The 21136-nt window shown below is 35.2% G+C and overlaps 1 protein-coding gene across 3 annotated transcripts in view; it reads left to right on the forward strand.

Moving 5' to 3' along the window:
- Positions 1-21136, forward strand: part of LOC115211051 (phosphatidylinositol 4-kinase beta) — a 135880-nt gene that overhangs the window by 41549 nt on the left and 73195 nt on the right. For 2 of the 3 annotated variants that reach the window (XM_029779926.2, XM_029779928.2), the window contains exon 2: positions 16561-17829. In XM_029779926.2, coding sequence (XP_029635786.1) covers positions 17130-17829 — 700 coding nt within the window. In that variant the 5' untranslated portion in view covers positions 16561-17129. Of the gene's footprint in view, positions 1-3956; positions 4172-16560; positions 17830-21136 lie in introns of those variants that run through there. The other variant, XM_029779927.2, reaches the window with a different exon arrangement.

Raw genomic sequence — 21136 nt, forward strand, 5'->3', positions numbered from 1 at the left:
GATTAGTGTCAGACCAAGTAGAAGTTGATATATTACTGGTTTAGAGTTTAAAAAGCCCAGATGCAAGCTGATAGACAGACAGTGACTTGAATCAGTGACTAAATTGTCTACTATCCCAGAACCTCTTCATTGTTCTTGTTTGCTTCCCGCATTAAGTACTGTTCAGATACATACCTAAAAGTTGTTTGGATAAGTTTCTTTTAAGTGTTACACTTTGATTTTGTGTTGGTCTAGTCTCAGAATTTGGAATATTGTCACTGACATTTTTGTGGATGTGTTTCTCATACATTGCTTTACTGTGTGAGTTGTTAGGTGTTTCTGAAAATAATAAAACTGTATTTAGAAAATTTGAAAAAAAAAAAGAAGCAAATTCTAAATGTAAAGTGCTGATAACTGTGCATCATTTATTGAATAAGTACTTAATACATTTAGGGATTTGTTTTGCAAGATTCCTGATGTGAAATCATGTGTTGAAACAGATATTGTTATATTTTGGGATGGTCATTTTTTTTTCTTGCTTTACCAAATAAACACACATGCACACACTATAGCATGTGTCTTTATTGGCAAAAATAAAATGAAAACAACCATCCTTAAATAAGTACTTAATAATTTTCTGTATAGGCTAAAGTATCTTTTGATACATTTTTTTTTTGTGTGGACTCTTGCATAAAATGCACTTATGTATTGATTTGTTGTAAAGTGTGCCACAAATAATAAAAAAAACAACTTTGGAACCCCCCCCCCCCAAAAAAAAGGGTTGGGGGGATCAGCATACCCATCTTCAGACCAAAGATCTAATCCAAATGTTTGCAAGAGAGAGGAATTCTGCTAAAGACACCAGGGGCCCGGTGATGATGCTAAACAACTGTGACTTCTCCCTACTATCTTAAATGAGGAAAGGGTACATTGGATATTGTTGTCCTTAGTATATTCCTAAAAAGATTGGATCCTCTCAGTTGTAATTCCTTTCAATCATTGGTCTGCTCAATCAAGATGGACTTGTGACTAACTACGACTGCTGCTGCTGCTGCTGCTGCACATACATGCAACATTCACTCATCGATGTTAGTATGGTCATCTTTTTGAGGTTTGGATAAACCATGAAGTGGCAGAGAATATTGCAAACTGGACAGAATGACATAAGCAAGAGTAATATGCCTTCTCTAGGCACACATTCACAATGGTAGTAACAAGTTCAAGTCATGACAATGTGCATCATTTACATTCAACGGATATTAGTCTTCATCTCGTTTGTTGTTAACACAACCTTTCGGCTGATATACCCTCCAGCCTTCTTCAGGTGTCTTGGGGAAATTTCAAACCTGGGTTCTCATTCCAAAGATACTTTTTGATGTTATTATTATTATTGTTCAGGTCACTGCATGGAATCGAACTCGGAATCATGGGATTAGTAACCTGCGCTCTTAACCACTACGCCATATGCCCACGGGCATATGGCGTAGTGGTTTAATACAGTATTTAGCTATAGTAAGGTTCAATTGTATGGGCTTCTGTTGATAGTCTTGCGTATTTCTAATGTATTCCGGATGTGTTTTCCCATGTTGATTTCTAAGACTTGGTCAACGTTTTTCAAGTGATAAAGAACTGAAGGAAACAATTATATTGATTCCAGAATTTAACTGGAATATTTATATATTTTATTGACTCCAAGATGGTTGAAAGTGAATTTGACCTCAAGAGTAGTGGAATTACATCTGAAGTCAAATTTAAATTCAGCATATAAAGCATTGTAATTAAATAATATAATGTAATTACTACAAATAATGGTTTCAAATTTTGGCACAAAGCCAACAATTTTGGGGGAGGAGCAAGTCAATTGCATCAACCCCCCACCCACCCCTACCGTGCTCAACTGGTACTTTTTTTATTGACTCTGAAAGGATAAATCCTAGTGGCATTTGAACTCAGAATGTAAAGATGGATGAAATTCTGCTAAGCACTTTTTGCCTGGCGACTTTTCCAGCTCACTGTCTTTTAACTACAAATGATAATAACATTCCTTTCTATTAAGGGCACAAGTCTTGAAATTTTTTGGGTGGGGACTAGCCAATTACATTAACTCCAGTGTTCAACTGGTACTTACTTCATCAACCCCAAAAGGATGAAAGATGAGGGTTACCTAGGCAGAAGCATTTTGTCCAGTGTGCTAATGATTCTGTCAGCTCACCATTAATCGTTTTAATTTTGGCACAAGGTCAGCAAATTTGGGGCAGGGGAATGTTAGTTGATTACATCAACCCCAGGGCTCAACTGGTAGTTACTTTGTCGACCCTGAAAGGATTGAAAAGTAAAGTTGACCTCCATGGAATTTGAACTCAGCATGTTAAGAACTGGAAGAAATGCCATCTGGTGTGCTAATGATTCTGCCAGCTTGCCAAAGAAGAAGAGTATGGCTGAAACAACACCAATTAAGGTTCTGACGTAGACAGACACAAAGTCACAATCAGGGGAATGGCGTAATTGATGTAAATGATTCCAGTTCTTCACTTATACTTATATAACCAGAAAGATAATACTAACATCAACAGAATTTGAACTCAGAATGTAAAGGTATGTAACTAAATACACCACTGTATTTTGGACAGTAAATGTGGTTGGTAGAAGTGAGAAGTGATCCCTTTTCTGTTACGCCCTTTGGAATAAAATGCAAATTGGAGCTTGGCAAATTATGAACTTAGATAGATGAAAGGAAACAACATTTAGTTCGGCAATGAACTGGTAATATACCATGTTGTAGTGGGACCTCCTTGCATGGAGATGTAAAACTCGTGACAATTTGAATTAGTTCAATCAGGCTATTCATTGGAATAGTTGAATACGAGCTGTAGTCTGCATGTGTGTGTGTAGGCGTGTGTTTGCTGCAGACACGTGATCACAAAGGTCTCACTGTTATCAAATGTGACACAGTTTTAGTTATTGTATTATCTGCCTCTGTGTGTGTGTGTGTGTATATGTATGTATGTGTGTGTGTGTATGTATATTTGTGTGTATGTGTGTGTATATATATATATGTGTATATATATATATGTGTATGTATGTATGTATATGTGTATATATGTATGTATATATATATATATGTATGTATGTATATATATGTGTATCATCATCATCATTTAGCGTCCGCTTTCCATGCTAGCAGGGGTTGGACGGTTCAACTGGGGTCTGTGAAGCCAGAAGGCTGCATCAGGCCCAGTCTGATCTGGCAGTGTTTCTACGGCTGGATGCCCTTCCTAACGCCAACCACTCCGTGAGTGTAGTGGGTGCTTTTTACGTGCCACCTGCACAGGTGCCAGGTGAGGCTGGCAACGGCCACGATCGGATTGGTGCATTTTACGTGCCACCGGCACGGAAACCAGTGGAGGCGGCACTGGCATCGGCCACGATTCTGATGGTGCTTTTTACGTGCCACATGTGTGTGTGGGTGTATATATATATATGTGTGTATGTATATATATGTGTGTGTATGTATATATATATATTTATGTATATATATATAGAGAGAGAGAATGAGAGAGCTTACTGGAGGAACAAACAGGAGCAGATAGCACTCAATAAATAAAAGTATATATATTTTTATTCATCTGTCAAGTTAGTTAAGTGACTCAAGGGTGGAGAACTTCATGCATTGGACTTGTGTGTGTGTGGACTCGTCCTTTCGTCCCTTGCCAACATCGACATCAAGTGTCAATCCGCCTGGACCCGTCTGTCGCTGTTGTTTGTCTATTTTCCAAGTGTATCTGTTTGCGTAAGTGTGAATGCCTGCTTGCTTTTGTATATGTTTATATTTGTGTGTGATGAGGTGGAGTAAGAGGCTTGGGTAATTGAAGGAGAGTGAGTGCTTGGAATTAATTGTGAAAGACTATAGTAAAAGGGAGGAGTATTGAGGAAGAGTTAGAGGAAGTGAGAGAGAGAGAGAGAGAGAGAGATTAAGTAAGGGAGAGAAGTAAGCCTGTTCCGTTGGTGGAAGGTGTTGACCATCTTTCTCTCTCTCTCAGACACACCAAACAACAATCCATTCATTCCTTTATTTCTAACAGGAAGTTACCGTGTCTGCACACGCACCTATACTCACCTCTATGTTGACGATGTGCACACATTACTTACTTCTCGCCTCGCACACCATTTAACGTTAAGAATGGAAGAAAGAGTAAGTAGATCACTTCGCTGGGGCTGATTTTGACTCTTGTTGTTCGTAATGTTATCATTTATTTATTTTATTTGTGTGTAAATGTTGTTGTGGATAGTTTTCCATGTTTTTGTGGGTGTTCTGCATTATTGTATACTGTCGGCCTCTGCTGAGGCTGTTGCCCTCCTAATCCAGTCCGGAGATGGAGCAGAATTACGATGGTCGAAAGCGTTTCAGTTGTTACCATCTCGTCCTTTAAAAAAATTATTTTATTTTACCTATTGGCATAGAGTATCTAGGAGTAGACTATTCAGTGTGTCTGTGGTAATGATGTTGTTACTGTTTGCGGCTATGGTGTTATATATGTGAGTGTTGTTGCTAACTTGGCGGTAGCCGCCCTCCTTTAGACTTAGACTTCCCGAATGCAAGATTCTGTATTCAGGCCACAACTGATTAGCAGCGAGAAAAGACATTTAAAAAGCAATCCGGTCGTTCAGTTTTTCTTCCTCTCACTAAACTAATCCGTTTATATAAAGTCTGTAAACCAGACAGCTTGTCAGCTTAGAGATCTCACATTTAAAATAGATTCCGCAAACCAAAGAATAATTCATACACTCACTGTCATGACAAACAACAACATATTTTGTTTTCATTATTTGACATCTATCACCAAAAAAACACTACTAATAATATCGATAGAGGGATTCATTTATTTGTTTGTGTTTTAATGAATTCCCGGAATGGATTTAATCGATTTTACTTATTTATATTTACTGTACTTGTGTTGTTATAAAAGCGATCGGAACGAAGCTTCCCTGTATCTCGGCCTTGTGTTGTTATAAAAGCGATCGGAACGAAGCTTCACTGTATCTCGGCCTTGTGTTGTTATAAAAGCGATCGGAACGAAGCTTCCCTGTATCTCGGCCTTGTGTTGTTATAAAAGCGATCGGAACGAAGCTTCCCTGTATCTCGGCCAGGGTAGTTCCACTCCGTTTCTGCTTTTCTAAATTTTGCAATTTTTTTCTTAACTTCCTGTGTTTTTCTCCGTTGCTCTTGGCATATATCACGTATACATATTCAGGGCTGTTTTTTTTTCACTACCACCTCTGCAACTTTTCTTTCCCTTCTCTCTCTCTCTCTTTTCCTACTTGCCCCATAACTTACAAAACTGCTATGTCAATTAAATGGTTATTAATCCGGTTTGCCACTATTTGGTGGCAGTTATCCAGCCGTAAAAAATAGTTTTTTGCGTGAGTTGTGTATATTAGTCTCGAGTGTAATAATTAATTTATATACGTATGAATTAATAATAGTTATATAATTAAAGTATGGGTATGAATATCTATATGCCATATATATCTTTATGCAATATAATATACAATGAAATTATTGTATACAGTGCTCGAATATGTTATACAGTATGGGCTAAAGAACTTGGACATTCTTTAATAGCATCAGTTCTGCTAGAAGTGTGTCGAATCGCGATATCCTGTCAACAGCTAAAGGGAATACCCTAGATTTCGTGAATTCGGATAAGTTCATCTGGTGCTTTAGGGCCGACTCTACGTCTCTCTCTCTCTCTCTCTCACACACACACGTATTTATGTTCGTTCTTTCCTTCCTTCCTTCCGCCTGTCTTTCTGATATGTAGTCAATAGGTTCGTTTTCATTCTTGAGCAAGTTACTTTTCATTTCTTCTCTCGCCAGCCAGATGTGAAGTATTTCAAATTTAACCCAGCCGCAATATTATATAAAGTAACGTAGCTGTTCACCGTTGCAGTATATTATCTTAAGTGTTTCCTATGATTGTGCACCAGTGTATGAAAAGTGCCGTTTAGTTTCGGTCATTTGCTGAAATTATGGAATGTGTCACTTGCCTTCTTCATGTGTACATGTGTGTGTGTGTGTGTGTGATACTATTTGGAGTATGGCTTCTAGTATCAGAAACATTAATATTCTCGCATACATCTAAATATGTATTAATAAACAAAACAAAACTTGTGCTGATCTCTGTCTCCTTCTCCTCTTTCTCATGTATATATATGTATGTGTGTCAGTGTGTGTGTATGTTATCCCGTGAGTCATGCGTGTTACTAGTTTCATATTGCTATTTGCCGTGGGGAAATACTGATCGTTTAGGAAGTGTTGGGTGATTAATTTCCCAGACACTCAATGTCTCGCATAGAACTCAGTGCACTCTCATACGAACTCTGTATTTATTATTTAACCCTCAGTCAGCTCTAGTCGGGTAGACCAATGACCAAAAAATTCTAGTTTATACACACACACACACACACACACACAAAAGGAAAAATGTGTGACCATTCAGTGTTTTTGTAAATCAGAGACTAACTACATTGTCTTATGTATCCTCCTTATAAAAAAGGATGAGATGCTGTAAGTTTGGCAACTGTTCCTTGAGCGACTACATAGGGGATCCTTGTGTTAGTGATCATGATGATAGAATGATGTAGTTCTGTAAACTGTTGGGTCACCGTTTGGTGAAGTACATCCTTCTGCAAGCTATTATTATCATAAGAAAATTTGAATTTAGTAATGTAAGCAATTAAAAAGCACTCGCTAACTGTTTACAGCAGAACATAACTGTTGAGAATTATGCTGGATTCCTCGTTCAAACACCAGGTCCTTTGTACTGTAGTAGACCAACCAGCTGCTATCTTTTAACACTGTGTAGATACTATTTATGTAAGACCTGGATGAATGCAATTTATATAAGGTAAGAGTGTATGCATACAGTGCATACAATGTATGGATATGTTTAATTTTTGTAAAGTAAGGATTCATGCATATACACACGCATACATAATTGAGTATCATAATGTAATCCACTGGTAATCTGGTTGGTCTACTACATCTGCTTAGTACAAAGTCTGGGGAAAACCACAAAATAATGAACATGGGTACATTGCATGTCCTAAACATTTTCATAAGTTTGTGCTAAAACGTCCTTGCCTGTTTTCAGACTTTTAGTTAGTCATTGTTTCATATGTTCTGAGCAATAATGAGCTTTCCTCACCTAAGTCCCAAGTAACTCTGGTGATTGAAATAAAATTAGGATGTTTATCATACATGATGCATGAACATCAGGGAAATATGTCCTGTGTATCACAAGAAAGACAAAATGTTGATTATACTGTAAGAAAGAAACAGGAAAATTAAATGTTTTGGACAGTGGCCCTTTGTCGGGGAAGAAAATTACATAAAAAGCAGTGAAAGTTTTGATGTGAATATGCTGCTTTTCACATAACCTTAATTTAATGTTGTTAGTTGTTTTACTGAATTGAAAACCTAATCATGTGAGAATGCTCAAAAAATTAACGAAAATTCAGTCAGAGAGGCAATAAGCAAATCTCACTGGTTTTTAATAACATTATCAAAAATGAATTTAAAGTTAAAAATTTCAATCATAATAATAATTGTTTTTAATAAAAGCACAAAATCTGAACCCAATACTTGACTGGTACTTATTTTACCAACCCGGAAGGATGAAAGTTGACCTCAGTGGAATTTAAACTCAGAATCTAAAGAGCTGGAGGAAATGCTGCTAAGCATTTTGTCTGATACAGTAATGGTTCTGCCAGCTCATAAAAAAAAATATATATATAAAGTACAAATACAAAAATTGCAAAAATAGAAGATTTAATGAAGTAACTGTCAGATTCAGAAGATTAGTGTAAATAAACAAGTGCAAATTTGTCCAAGATAATTAAATGCTTTGATGCAATTACCATTACAATTGGTGTTGAAGTTGAGTTGCTTTAATGAATTTTAAATTGATAGTTTATTATTTATCGAAAACTTTGTCAACCAAAGACAATGAATTCTATCTCTCTCTTTCTCCATTACTCACTTGGTAAAAAAATGAGGATGAAAATTAATATATGTCAATGGATGTATCAGTTTGTGATTGTTCTTAGTGGAAAATAGGGATCTGAAAAGTCATTGAATTCTCTCTCAGTTTCTTTCTCACACTGTAATGATATATTTTGTACTCTTATTTGTTTTCTTGTGTCCATTCGCAAAACTTGTTGGACATGTCTAATTGGGGTTGTCTCTGAAGTTGTGAATATATATACATGTATGTATGTGTGGTGTGGTGTGTGTGTATGTTAATTTAAACTCTAACTTAGAAAAAAAATATGTTATTGCTTAGCCCTTGGCCAGTACTGCCTGAGCAGATGTATAATAAAAGGTGTCCTTATATTTTTGTTTATCTTGGGTTGTATCAACTATTGTATCCTTCTTTAGGATGGCAGGTTGTTAATCAAGGGAATTTTGCTGTTATTTTTCATCAAGTGAAGTGATCACATAGAGGCTCTCTTAAGCAAAAAGGAGCCCGAAGCACAGCAATACTTTCTTTAATTTCATCCACATATATCTTTCAGGTATTATTCTTAATAGGTTGTAATTAGTGTAGAATATATGTTTCCTCATCTCCCCCTCTTCTCTCAGGGAACTCCTACATAAAAGTTATATATTGTTATAATTATCATAATTATTAAGGATGGTGGTTTGGCAGTATCATTAGGGTATCTAACAAAATGCCACAAGGCATTTTGTTATGGCCTTTTATGTTCTGATTTCAAATCATACCAAGGCCAGCTTTGCTCTTCGTATTTCTGGGGTCAATAAAAGTACTAAGCACTTGGGATTGCTTTAATTGATTAACCCTTCTTTCTGAAAATTTTTGGTCTTATTCCTAAGAATTCTTTATGATTATAAGAAAAGCAGAAATGAAAAATTAGATACCTTCTACTATTTAATTCTATTATTTTATGTTCTGAATTAAAATCCTTTTTAGGTTGACTGTCTTTCATTCTTCCATGTTATTTCTACTATGTGCTGGGTTTCAGTTAATCAGCTCTGACCAGTTTCACAATTTGTGCACTTGTACCTAAGTTAGAAATGATTATGATTATTGAGTGGTGGCTATAGCATTTTGCTTCTCTTTGTTTTGAGTTCAAATCCTACTGTGGTTGACTTAGCCTTTCATCTATCCTGGGTCAATAAAATTAAGTACTAGCCAAGTACTGGGTTAATATAATCAGTTATACACCTTAAACACTAAATGTGCTCTTGGTCAATATTAGAATGTATTATCAGTGTTATTGAAATGATTGACAAAATACTAGTTCAAATCCCAACATGCTTGACTTTGCTTTTATCACTCTTGTGCCAATTTTTATTATCAAGGGTAGTGTAGTGAAAGAATCAGCAGTGTCTTACAAAATGTTTTAAGGAATTTTGTGACAGGTCTTTTCGTGCTGAGTTTGACTCATGCCAAGGTCAACTTCTTCATACTTCTGGGGTCAATAAAATAAAGAATCAAGTACTAGGATTGCAACATATGTACAAGTTGTCAGTTGTATTGATTATATCCATCTCCCTATAAATTTCTTGATGACTTTCTGCCAATGAAAAGAATCTTTATATTGCTTTATTTTATTTTGATGCCTCATATTTTGATTTCAAACATTTCTGGAAGGTAATTTTTATCTTTCTTTGCAGAACTGTTGATAAGTACTAGAATACATTAAAGTCAAGTCTTTAGACCGTACATCCTCCTCCTTCTTACAAAACAAGAGTGCAGGGTTGTTGTTCCCAAGGAAACCAGTTAATGCTGGTGTTATTGTAGTTACAATAGCAGCTATTATTGCATATTGCTCACCATTCATATTTTCAAAATAGATGTTCCAAGTAGAAAGCCTCCTGTATCGATGCTCACTCCATTCATGCCTGGTTTTATACAATTATATATCTCTGTGTTTTGATGCACAAGCAAGAGTAAAAGTACTCAATACATGTAGTAATTACTAATTCATTTGAAGCTGAGGCTACTCTGAGCTTTAACCTATTTCTCAAGACAACTTGAGAATGTGTAATAATAATAATAGGCAATTCAAAGGAAGTATAGGGTAAAACCTCAGTATCAAATGAATAAATTTTCTCTATATTAAAGAAATTAATATTTGTCTGTGCAAAATTCCAGTTCCAATGTTGCTTACTCCTATTTTTAATAAATAACTACTACCACAAATACATATATACAAACACATGCTTGAACACACATCTAATAATTACACTCTCTCTTTCTCTCTCTCAAAGTAAAAAATAAATGGATCTCATGTGGTTTTGACAGTTCTGAAATTTTATCACCCGAACTACTGGTCATTGAATGAATAAGTAACTGGGTATTCCACAGTAATGTGTACTGATAACATAATCCTCAGGCATAATCAGCTTGATACACTCTATTACAAGGCTGGCTTCTTCAATTGTAGTTAGAGTTTGCTTGTTGGATTTCCACACAGACTCCATTTACTCATTTTCAGTCACAAGGCTTTGGCTAACCCAAGGCTGTAGTACAAGACACCTAATCAAAATGCCTTGTAAATTTTGGGTGTGTGTGTGTGTGTGTGTGCATGCATGGTAAATTAACCAGATTTCATGGATTTCAAAAGCACATCTTAATTTGACAAGACAAAGTATTTTCACAAAAGTGCTCAATGATTAATTATATAAGGTTGTTAGAGTGTTGAACGAGATGTCTTGTAGTATCTCTTTGGGTTTGTAATGTTCTGAATTTGTTTGCAATGATGCTGGTTCCATGCTGTACTGACCTTGTTTTTTTTCACTTGGACATCAGTAGTGTGAACATAGACTTGCTGCATGGATACCTGCTTACCTTACATAAACCTTTACAAGGTATGTACTCTAAGGAGTAACTTTCCAGGAACAAATGTGTAAGTCAACCCTGTTCTTCATATATGCATATCTATGCGATTAAAAGAAAGGTAGATAAATACGTTTGAGAATGTAGTTCCACATAGGCCAAAAAGATGAACAGTTGCATCTGGAAGGCTTTCATTGTAAGTTTGGCTATGAACTTCTGATGAAAGATCATATGTTCAGCTATGTCAGGGACTAAATAACAATTATGTCTATCCTCTACATCAGGGAATCTCAACCCTTGTTCTGAACCATCTTGTTTTCATGTTTTGCCATTTACCCTTGCTCATACAAAAATGTTCACTAAATAATATAATTCCTTTTTATCAAAATCCACGTCACTGCCAAAATGCTGTCTCCAAGATAGTGTATTAATGCTAGTGTTTTTTTTAAAAGAATCTAGGATTCAATCTTTAAGTGGTTGACTGTGTAGAGGTTTCTTTGCTGGTTGCAGTTGTAAACTCCTGGACAAAATAACTGACAGAATTAGATTCATGTGTTTTTGCCTCCTATACTGTTAATTTCTTTGTAGTTGTTCTTGTTTACATCTGGTAAATCACGGTCTTGCAGTCGTATTATCAAAACCATGACCCTTCTGACATATTTTTATAGACAGAGTATATCTAGGACTACATTTTCCAATGCTTACTTTTTTTTAAAGATGTTAAGTTGGAATTTGAAGGAGATTTGGTTATTTATAGCTGTTCTAGTAGCCTTTGTATTGACTCTTCACTGTCTAATCTCAAATGAACCCTGATCAGAACTACAATCAAAATGTGTTATGATTATTTCTTCTTTTCTTTTCATATGTAATGTATCTCCAATGGTGTCCTTCCGCTTTTAAGATGGTAAGGTGTAATTTGAGGGAAGTTTTGACTGCTATTTTTTCAAGTACAAGTCACCACATTGAGGTTCTCTTTTTAGTTTAATCTATTGGTAATTTATAGAATAGATACCAGGTATATCTGTCACATGAAAATCGGTCGTGAGCATTTCAAAGAAATCAATATTGATATTAGTAACTGGCTGGTGAGTATCATAGAGCAACAAGTAAGCTCAAAGCAAGCAGATACTCTGAATTTGGTTTTTCATATTTCAGGTTGTTGTCTTTTCACTTCATGTGTGTTGCTGAGAATTTCAAAACAATGTGTATCACTCTGTCATTTCACTTTCCCTGCAAATACAAAGTTTTGTACTTGTGTATGGAGTTGTCATGCTGCTGACATTTTTATTTCTTATCTAACTCCTTATCTCTGAACAACCCATATATTCAACTTTGAGTCTTGTTATATTTTTGTTCATTGACTGATTTTTATTTTTTTTTGCTTTTTTCATTGATTATCATTGACAACCATCACTCCTCCCACCATTTTTGTTAATTGATATACCTGCTATTAAGTTTTTCAGTGTACTTGTTTAACCATCAGTATTGTCACCATGAAAAGTTACATAAGTTTGACAATGTTTATCTTTTGTATTGAGAGGTTCTGTTGCTTGTATTAACTACTGGGTGGGGGTATGGTGGCGTAATCTGTGAGGCTGGTTATGGTGGCTTAAACTTTTTGCATTCAGATTACCCTGTTAAATGTAATGCGTATTTGTTCACATTATCTCATAGCATTGAGATTTTGATGATGTGATAATTTGTTTTTTGAGAATGACATTGTAGGGCAGGTGTGAGAGGCTGGATCTGGTCATTTTGGATGTAAAAGCAGGTAAAAAAAATATTTGGGCTGGATATAGCCAGTTTAAATGCTACAGGGTTAAGCCTATTGGTATATTGATTTGGTGCAATATAGAAGAGAAAGGAAAGCAAAAGAAGTATAATGGTAAAAGAAACAACTATGAAATTTAATATTTTGAGTGGTATAGAGAAAGAGAGAGAGAAGCAAGTAAAAGTTGTGATGTTTTCAAGTGGCTGAGAGAGGAAACGGGCGGTTGTGGTGTTTTGCCTTTTCTTCAAGGGACATTAATAAGTACAAGTAAAATGACTTCAACCAGGATTTGAAAACTCAATATGCATATATCAGTAACAGCAACACAACTCATCACATAAGTAACATAGCCACTATTCAATAAGATAACATATACTCCACATAATTTACACCCAAAACAGCGCAATATTACACAACTTCCCTAGCACAGAATCACACACCTACTGCACACATCATATATATGTCAATGAAGATTAAACATTGAAATAACACCAGTAAACAAAACGCATCTTGTGACAAAGGGAAGCAGATCTAAGACAATTTTCTACATTCCTAAAGGTCTATGTTGTGTTCAGACTGGGGCACAAAAGCACACAAAGTTGTGTAAAAGCTTGCATGAAACTTAGGGTAAATTGTTTTCTAACATAGGCATGAGGTCATATATAGTTTTTGTGAGAAGGAATTGTTGACTGCATGAACCCATTTTATTTTATCAACTCATCCACCCCCATAATAATAGTAATAATAATGTTTCTAACATAGACACAAGGCCTGAAATTTGGAAGCAGAGGTTTAGTTGATACTACTGGCCACCTCCCACCCAGAAAAGAGAATAAAAGGCAAAGAATTTGAAAGAATATAAAGAGCTGGAAGAAATATCTCAAAGTATTTACTATGACTCTCTAATGCTTCTGTCAATTCATTGCCCCTTAATAATTGTTCCTAACTTGTGCACAATGCCTGAAATTTGGGGGAGGGCGGTTAGTCAATTAAATCAGCTCCAGAGATTTGGTTGCTATTTCTAGCAAGTCAAATGACTATATAGAGTCTCTTATTGGCTTGTGAAACATTTGTTGTTTGTGGTTGCTAGTCAGGACTGTATTGGGTATAGAGACCCAATGGATTTTTTAAACTTAAACTATCTAAACAGTATATATGATTATATAGTTTTAACCTTCAGTCAATCCTGATAGAATATATCTGTGAATAAAGCGCATTCCAGCCATAATTATAGCAGTTTTTCTTCTGGAATAGTGTACCTCATAAAGCATTATTTGATGTACCTTTTTATAAACTGGTTTGAGATTTGCTACTACATCTAGCAAGTCAAGTGACATGGAAATGCTCCTGTAGTGGCTCATGTGTAATGTACATTGGTGATGTGATGTGATTTGATGGCTGAATTAATGCAGTTACTGTACCATATAAGGACATGTGCTTGTCATGTCAGTGTATCTCAAATATAGAAGAACAACAGACATTTGCTGGTGTAGGATGTACTGAGTGATAAAAGAACTTGCATGTGTACTAAGCAATCCAAAAGGACTGCAAGTAATTAGCAATTTAGCCCAAACCTATTTGATCCCTCTGGGTTAAGTTGGTGGTTTCCCATACAAATCTTCTACATTATGATGTAACTCTTGTACAAGTGTATACACATAGTGACATACAAATGGGGACAAACATATACATGAGTACATGTATATATATATGGGTCTCTTTCAGGTACATGGCTATTCAGGTAGAAATGAACTAGCTGCTTTACATTATCTCTCCATTTTTCTCCTTAACAGAGATGGCTTAATACACACACTTGTGCAAGTAAACAAACACACATATATGCACATATGTTCCACCACCCACTTAGCCAATATATTTTATGTAAGGCTGTGTTTGAATGTATTATCCTTTTACTGACAGACAATCCAAGTCAATGATCTTTTATCTATATATGTCTTTTATCTTTTGTAAGATTCTTTTTCAAATAAAGTTTAGGCCAATTACATTGACAGGCATAATTTCAGTCCTTAATAATAATCATCATCAATAGAGTTCACCCAAAATGGGAAAGCATAATCCATAGTTGAACATTCAAAGGCAGTATATGTGACAATGCATACATCTTTATCTCTCTCTCTCTCTCTCTCTCTCTCTCTCTCTCTCTCTCTTCTCTCTCTCTCTCTCTCTATATATATATATAATATATATATATATATAATATATATATATATATATATATATATAGCATAATGCATAATACTTGTGACATTTATAATGTAGATAATTCTATTATGTATTTAAAAGCCTTAGCTGAGGAGATTAAGATAATGTGAAAGCATCTTATTGTTTCATGATAACTCTTTTAATACCTACCAACCTGAGACCACCTTTAATACTAAATTGCTTGTTTTAAAATGTTCACATCTCAATTAAAACCCTCCATCATAGTTTCATATTAGAGCCTATTGTTCTAAACCCTAGCTGAATATGAAAGCAACTAATTTTCAGTAAATAGTTCACTGTATGCTGCAGTGTGAAGAGGAGCCTAATATTTTTGGCCTAACCCTCTCTATCAAAGAAAAAAAAAAGAATGTCAATAAGATATTCCTTTCGAATGAAAAAGTTTCCCCGAGACATCAGATTCCTCTCTTCTTAAGGCATATGAATTTATCCAAACTCGTAAATATCACTAATTTTTACCTATAAAAGACCACCACAAGTTTCATTGTCTCTAATTTCCAGAGAGTATGAATTTAAAAAAATTTATTCTTGTAGAACATAGGCATACTACATATTGATTTCAAATTTTGGCACAAGGCCAGCAATTGTGGCGAGGGTAAGTCTATTACATCAACTCCAATGCTCAACTGGTTCTTATTTTATCGACCCTGAAAGAATGAAAAAAGTCTACCATATATTAGATAGAAAACTGGCCTGTAGCTAACTAGTTAAGAAATACATATTGTCATTGAGTTCACATCTTGTCAAGATTGACTTTTCATTGTTCTGGTGCCAATAAAATAAAGTATCAATCAAATACTGAGGTTGATTTATCTTTCTCTCAAATTTGTTGTCTCATGCCAATGTCAGAAATCATTATCATTGACATCTAAGTTTTAAGTTTAACTCTTAGTAAGAATTTATTTTTCAAACTTATGGTTTGATAAAATCTATACCAGTCAATTATTGATATTAATTTAATGACTAACTATTAACTATACTTTCTCTCACAAATATTTGTCGGTTATCTGCATTTGTTAAGAATCATTATTTAATGATCCCTAACCTAGAGACAAGACTATAGTTATGGTGGGCATAATTTTTTAAAATCAACTTCAGCACTTGGCTGTAAAATTTACCATAGCAGGATTTGAGGTCTGAATGCAAAATAGCTTAACTAAATATCACAAACCATTTTGTCCTGTACTTGTTTTACTAATTTGTTTTTTGTTTCATTATCAATAATAAACTTTAAGATAAAAGCAAAAGGTTAGAAGTTTTAAGAGAAGAAGTTAGTTGAGTATATTAACAGTAGTACTTGACTGGTACTTTATTTTATCAACACAAGAAAGAAGACAAAGTTAACATTAGCAGGATTTAAACATAAGTACTTTTGCTACTCTACTTTTTATTGTTATTCATACTAAACATTATTAGTTGTCTGAAATAAAGTACCAAACTAAATGACATGTAGTATGTAGTTTTGTCCTCTTTCATGCTGAGTTGAAATCCTGTCAGAGGCTGATGTCATCTTCCATCCTTCTAAGATAAGCACCAAGCATGCTGGCATTACTTTAGATGGCTGTGTCCCTTTTCTAAAAATTTCTTGACTGTGTGCCAATGTAGAAAATCAGTTTTTAAGTTTTTGTTTTCTTGATGTTTTTGTTATGAGGTATTCTTATTGCGACCATAAATTAATAATCTGTTTTATTTCTTCTCTTCCAGTTGGCTCTTTTGATGGTTGACACGTTCAAGTCAATATCGGTGAAGCAACTTTAATGATCTGGTGGTTTTGTTACCTGAGAAACAAAGACCTACACCAAGAACTGGCCTATTCTTTTTTTTCCAACGATCATCTGTTATCCACCAGACTTTATTCTTTTGAGCTGACCATCTGTGATAAGTTATTCATAAAAACCTTGAATATTTGTGATAAAATACTGCATTCAATGTTCAACATTCTGCAAGAGTTAATTCAGACCTTCCTCTTCTTGCAGAATCCTACATTTTTAGTTTCTGTTACCTTTTAGCAGTACTTTCCCATTTGGTTCCTTATTGTTATCTTGGCTTTTCTCCACTCCTGTTACTGTTTACATTTAGTCTGTGCATTAATGTATGTTATGCCATAATGGTACGATTTGCTGATTCCACTGGAAGTCCTGCAAAGAATCTAAATCAGTCAGCTTACATTCCAACCACATATTATTGCAATGTAGAAACTCCTATACACTATTCTCACTCCTCTCACATAATTGGTACTCATATTGAACGGTAAAGAAACACATTTATATAGTATGTACAATATGGAAATTTCTCAAGCAGAGTATCCATTTGTAAGCAATGTGGCCAGTGAAGTAGGTGAAAAAATACATGGCCACTACCCAACAATACACCAGGAAATAAATGGGGGCATGAAAAATACCTACAGCCAGCAGCTTCTAAATCGCAATATGTGCATTTTGGAAGAGAGCATCACTGACAGTCAGGAGTTGTACAGACAAGAAAAGGGAATGGATTCAGCCTTAGTAAATGGTGATAACGACACATTGCCAATTGATGAAGGCTGCAGTGAGTGTTATGGAAATGCTGGTGATGATCATGAGGACTGGCCAATGGACGAAGAATCTATTCAACTTCGACAGACTCCTGAAGCTATGGATGAAGACAGTGCTGTGACTACCTCTGAAACTAACCACATGGACCTTGAAAATGCCAACAATATAAACTCTCTGTATAGCAGCCGGTTGAATTCAAAGGGTTTGAGTTTGAATTTAAACTGTACTCCTTCCGAAGAACAAAATGGTTACCCCATAGAGAATGGACATGTTATAGATTCCACTCCCAAGCAGTTATGCAAGTCAAAACACAAAACCAAACCACCTCCAGCTAAACACTCATGGTTATTACGACTGTTTGAATCAAAACTTTTCAACATGTCCATTGCTATATCTTACCTTTATAATTCCAAAGAGCCTGGAGTTCAGATATATATAGGTAAGTACACTTAAAACTATTTTACTTTTCTCTCTTTTTCATTTCATTTGGATTTTTCAAACCCATGCTAATGTCTTGATATTGATGAAAATAAAATATGTACAGGTGCACAAACATTGATATGCATACAGAAATACATGTACACACATGTAGGAACACATGCAAGACTATAGGAAACAAACACACCATCATCCATCATCCATCACCGTCTTAATATTAACTTTCCAAGTGAAACTTATTGTTCATCAAGGCAATTTTTCTGTATCCAGAAACCTGTCCTGTTGCCAACTCTGACTTATTTTCCAGTAAGGTACTATTTCCTCTGGTTTCTCAAATGCTCAATAGTTGGACATTGAGCATTCACTTAGGTGTGAATAGTGACATTGTAGAAATCAGATAGGATTGATGGGTGAATCTAGATAGTCATTACCTTCATTTACTCATTTGTATCTGAGAGGCTGTTTTGTCTCTGGCAAATCTAAAGTGTCCTTTGTTTCTAGAGTTACATTCATCCCTTTCTTTTCACACAACTGGATGGGAAGAAAAGGACTAGGATAATAGGAATATGGGAGTAACAGAAGAGAGACAAATAGAGGAGAGAGAGAGAGACAAATAGAGGAGAGAGAGAGAGAGATAGCTACATGATGGTTGTCAATAAGGAGAGTCAATAGAAATAATATGACAGGGAAGGTAATTGAGGAGGGAAATTTAGGAGAGGACCAGTGCAATAAGGTGACAGAAGTGAGTAATAGAGGAAAACCAGAGTGATAGGAGCAAGGGTTTTTTCATGGGAGAAAATGACAGACAGCTATATGATGGTTAGTAGAGAGAGAGAGAGAGTGTGTGTTAAGAGTGATGAATTTTAATAACAAATAACAGAGGTGAGAGATGGTGATAGTAAGAGAGAGGTGTTGAACATGAACTGATATAATTGATTACCATCTTGTTGCATAGGTGGCATAATAGGAAAGTGTGTGTTATGTGTAAATAAAAAGGTTCAAATTTAGATTTAAACATTTGAACACCCTTTGTATGCATATATGTGTATTGGTCTTTCTATCTACACACGAACATAGAAACACATACAGAAATGTGTGTGTGTATACATGCACATACAATAATACAAATATATATAGATATAAATGTGCATAGAAATGCATACATATAATTGATAGACACATATATATTTGCACAAACACACATGCACCTTCATATGCACGTCGATGTTTGCAAATGCTAACAGGTTTGCGCACCTGTAAAACTATATTTTTTAATAAATGAACTGAAGATCCCTAAAATTATAAATTTTAGGGATTTTTTTTGTGTAAAGGTTAAACTTGTCCAAAAGTGAGTTCAACCTTGGCCTGTGATACTCTGGTTGCATCCGGCTTACTTCAGCTAATCAGTCTGAATAATGATCTCGGTTGAGTGACTTTCTGATGCACTTTTTATTATGAAGAAGGAGCTGCAGTTGGTTGCACAGCTCCTCTCCTTATTTGGTTGATATCCCTATTTTTTAGAAAGAATGAAAGACAGTCAACTTTGAGTGGAATTTAACCACGATGTTTGAGATACCAAACTAAATAGTATAAAGCCTGTTTTGGGGCCCTTTACAAATTTCTACCTCTCTTTAAAGAAACGGGTTTATAGAAGTGTGAATAGAAACTAGTACAACTCTATAAGCTGCTATATTTGAGGCAAGTCCAGCCATTCATACTCAGCACTGCAGTGCAGAACGCAGTTGTTCAGTAATCCTGCTGATGATAGTCAAACCCATGGTTCTCATTTCCAACTAGGTGGACTGGGCCTTTAGCAATTAATTACCAGTAACAGGATATGAATTGTAAATCCTTAGTCTGGTAATCTACTACTCTAACAATTCAGCTAGGCCAAACATTTGTGCCAGTGTGTTAATAGAGGGAGATATAATTCTTTTAGAGCAATCAAAGAAGCTTTTGATCAAGTGACTTTGTTATAAGCTTTTTGTTGGTGTTTTCAGATCTTGCTTTATATATAGCAGTACATATAGCTTTATATATAGCAGTTCATACTTCAAACGATGCAGCTGTCCTCTCTTGAATGTAGACAAGTGTTTGGTTCATGGGTATGAACCACACACTTGTTTCATTAGATTTGTCCTTTTTGATGAGCAAGCATCTAAGAGAGAGGAGACTTAATTGACTACAATTACATTAAATGAATGAATTAAACATTTTATCTAAGAAGCTGTGAAGAATCTAACCTACATTTCAGTGAAGTTAGTCTGAATTACAATGGGTTTCTAAGCTACAGTTACAGGTTGAATGATGTGTGAAATCATTGGCAAGAAAAGTTGTGATACAGAAGTCAATCTCTGCTGTTATTGTGATAGAAATATTCTGTTGTCTGTCATACAAACCTGCTAAACCAGTATTTTTATGTTTATTGTGGTGGTGGTGGTGGTGGTTAGTTGAGGTAGTCGTGGTTGTGTGTGAGTTGAGATGGGTTGGAGATGGTGATGTTGTGGTGGTGGTTGTGGCGGTAGTTGTTGTTTAACCCTAGGTCAGTCCTGATTGATGAGATGTATGGATGTATGATCAAATGCGTTCTAGCTGTCATTTGCACAAGTTAATTGTTACAACATTTAGCCAAAATATCATTAGTCACTTTATAAACTGAGATTCATTACAGGCGAAGTTTCTAAATATTACAGAACTAGATTTTGGATTCACTGTCATATTCTTGGTAGATAAATTGTTAATTTTCTCAAGGACTTCCCCAAATGCAGTTATTGAAGAGGTACTAGTAAGGCTAAACTAAGTTTATTTCTAAGTCATATCATTGTTGGTGAATAGCCACAAATCTTAATGTCATTGAAATAATGATTTTGCTGGTTCAATTTATAAACATGGTATCAGTGGCTAACAATGTTCAAGGGAATGAAACTGATTAGCATGTTTACTTACACTGAACACTTAAGTGTTTATTTTCAGGATTGTCCTTGTCAGGAGTGTTTTTATGTTTTATTTAGTGGTGGGAGGAGCCAATTCCTATTTCCTTTATAGGCCCTCTCAGACTCTTGTGAGATTGATGTCATTGGTGTTCTGCTTGGACTTCTTGAGGTTGATTGATAACTGTAGGAAGTATATGAGATGAGTGGGGGTATCAGAAGTTTGTAGTTTTTGGGTGTTTGTATTTAAGTGATTTTTTGTGGAATAAGATGTGAGGAAAAATGGCAAGAGGAGGTTTGGTAGTTGCCAAGGTGGAAATGGTTCATTAAAAAAAAAAACCAAGTCAAAAAAATGTTATTGTAATAGAGGCTGTTTGA

Source organism: Octopus sinensis, linkage group LG4 (genome assembly GCF_006345805.1).
Source record: "Octopus sinensis linkage group LG4, ASM634580v1, whole genome shotgun sequence".
Taxonomy (NCBI): Eukaryota; Metazoa; Mollusca; class Cephalopoda; order Octopoda; family Octopodidae; genus Octopus; species Octopus sinensis.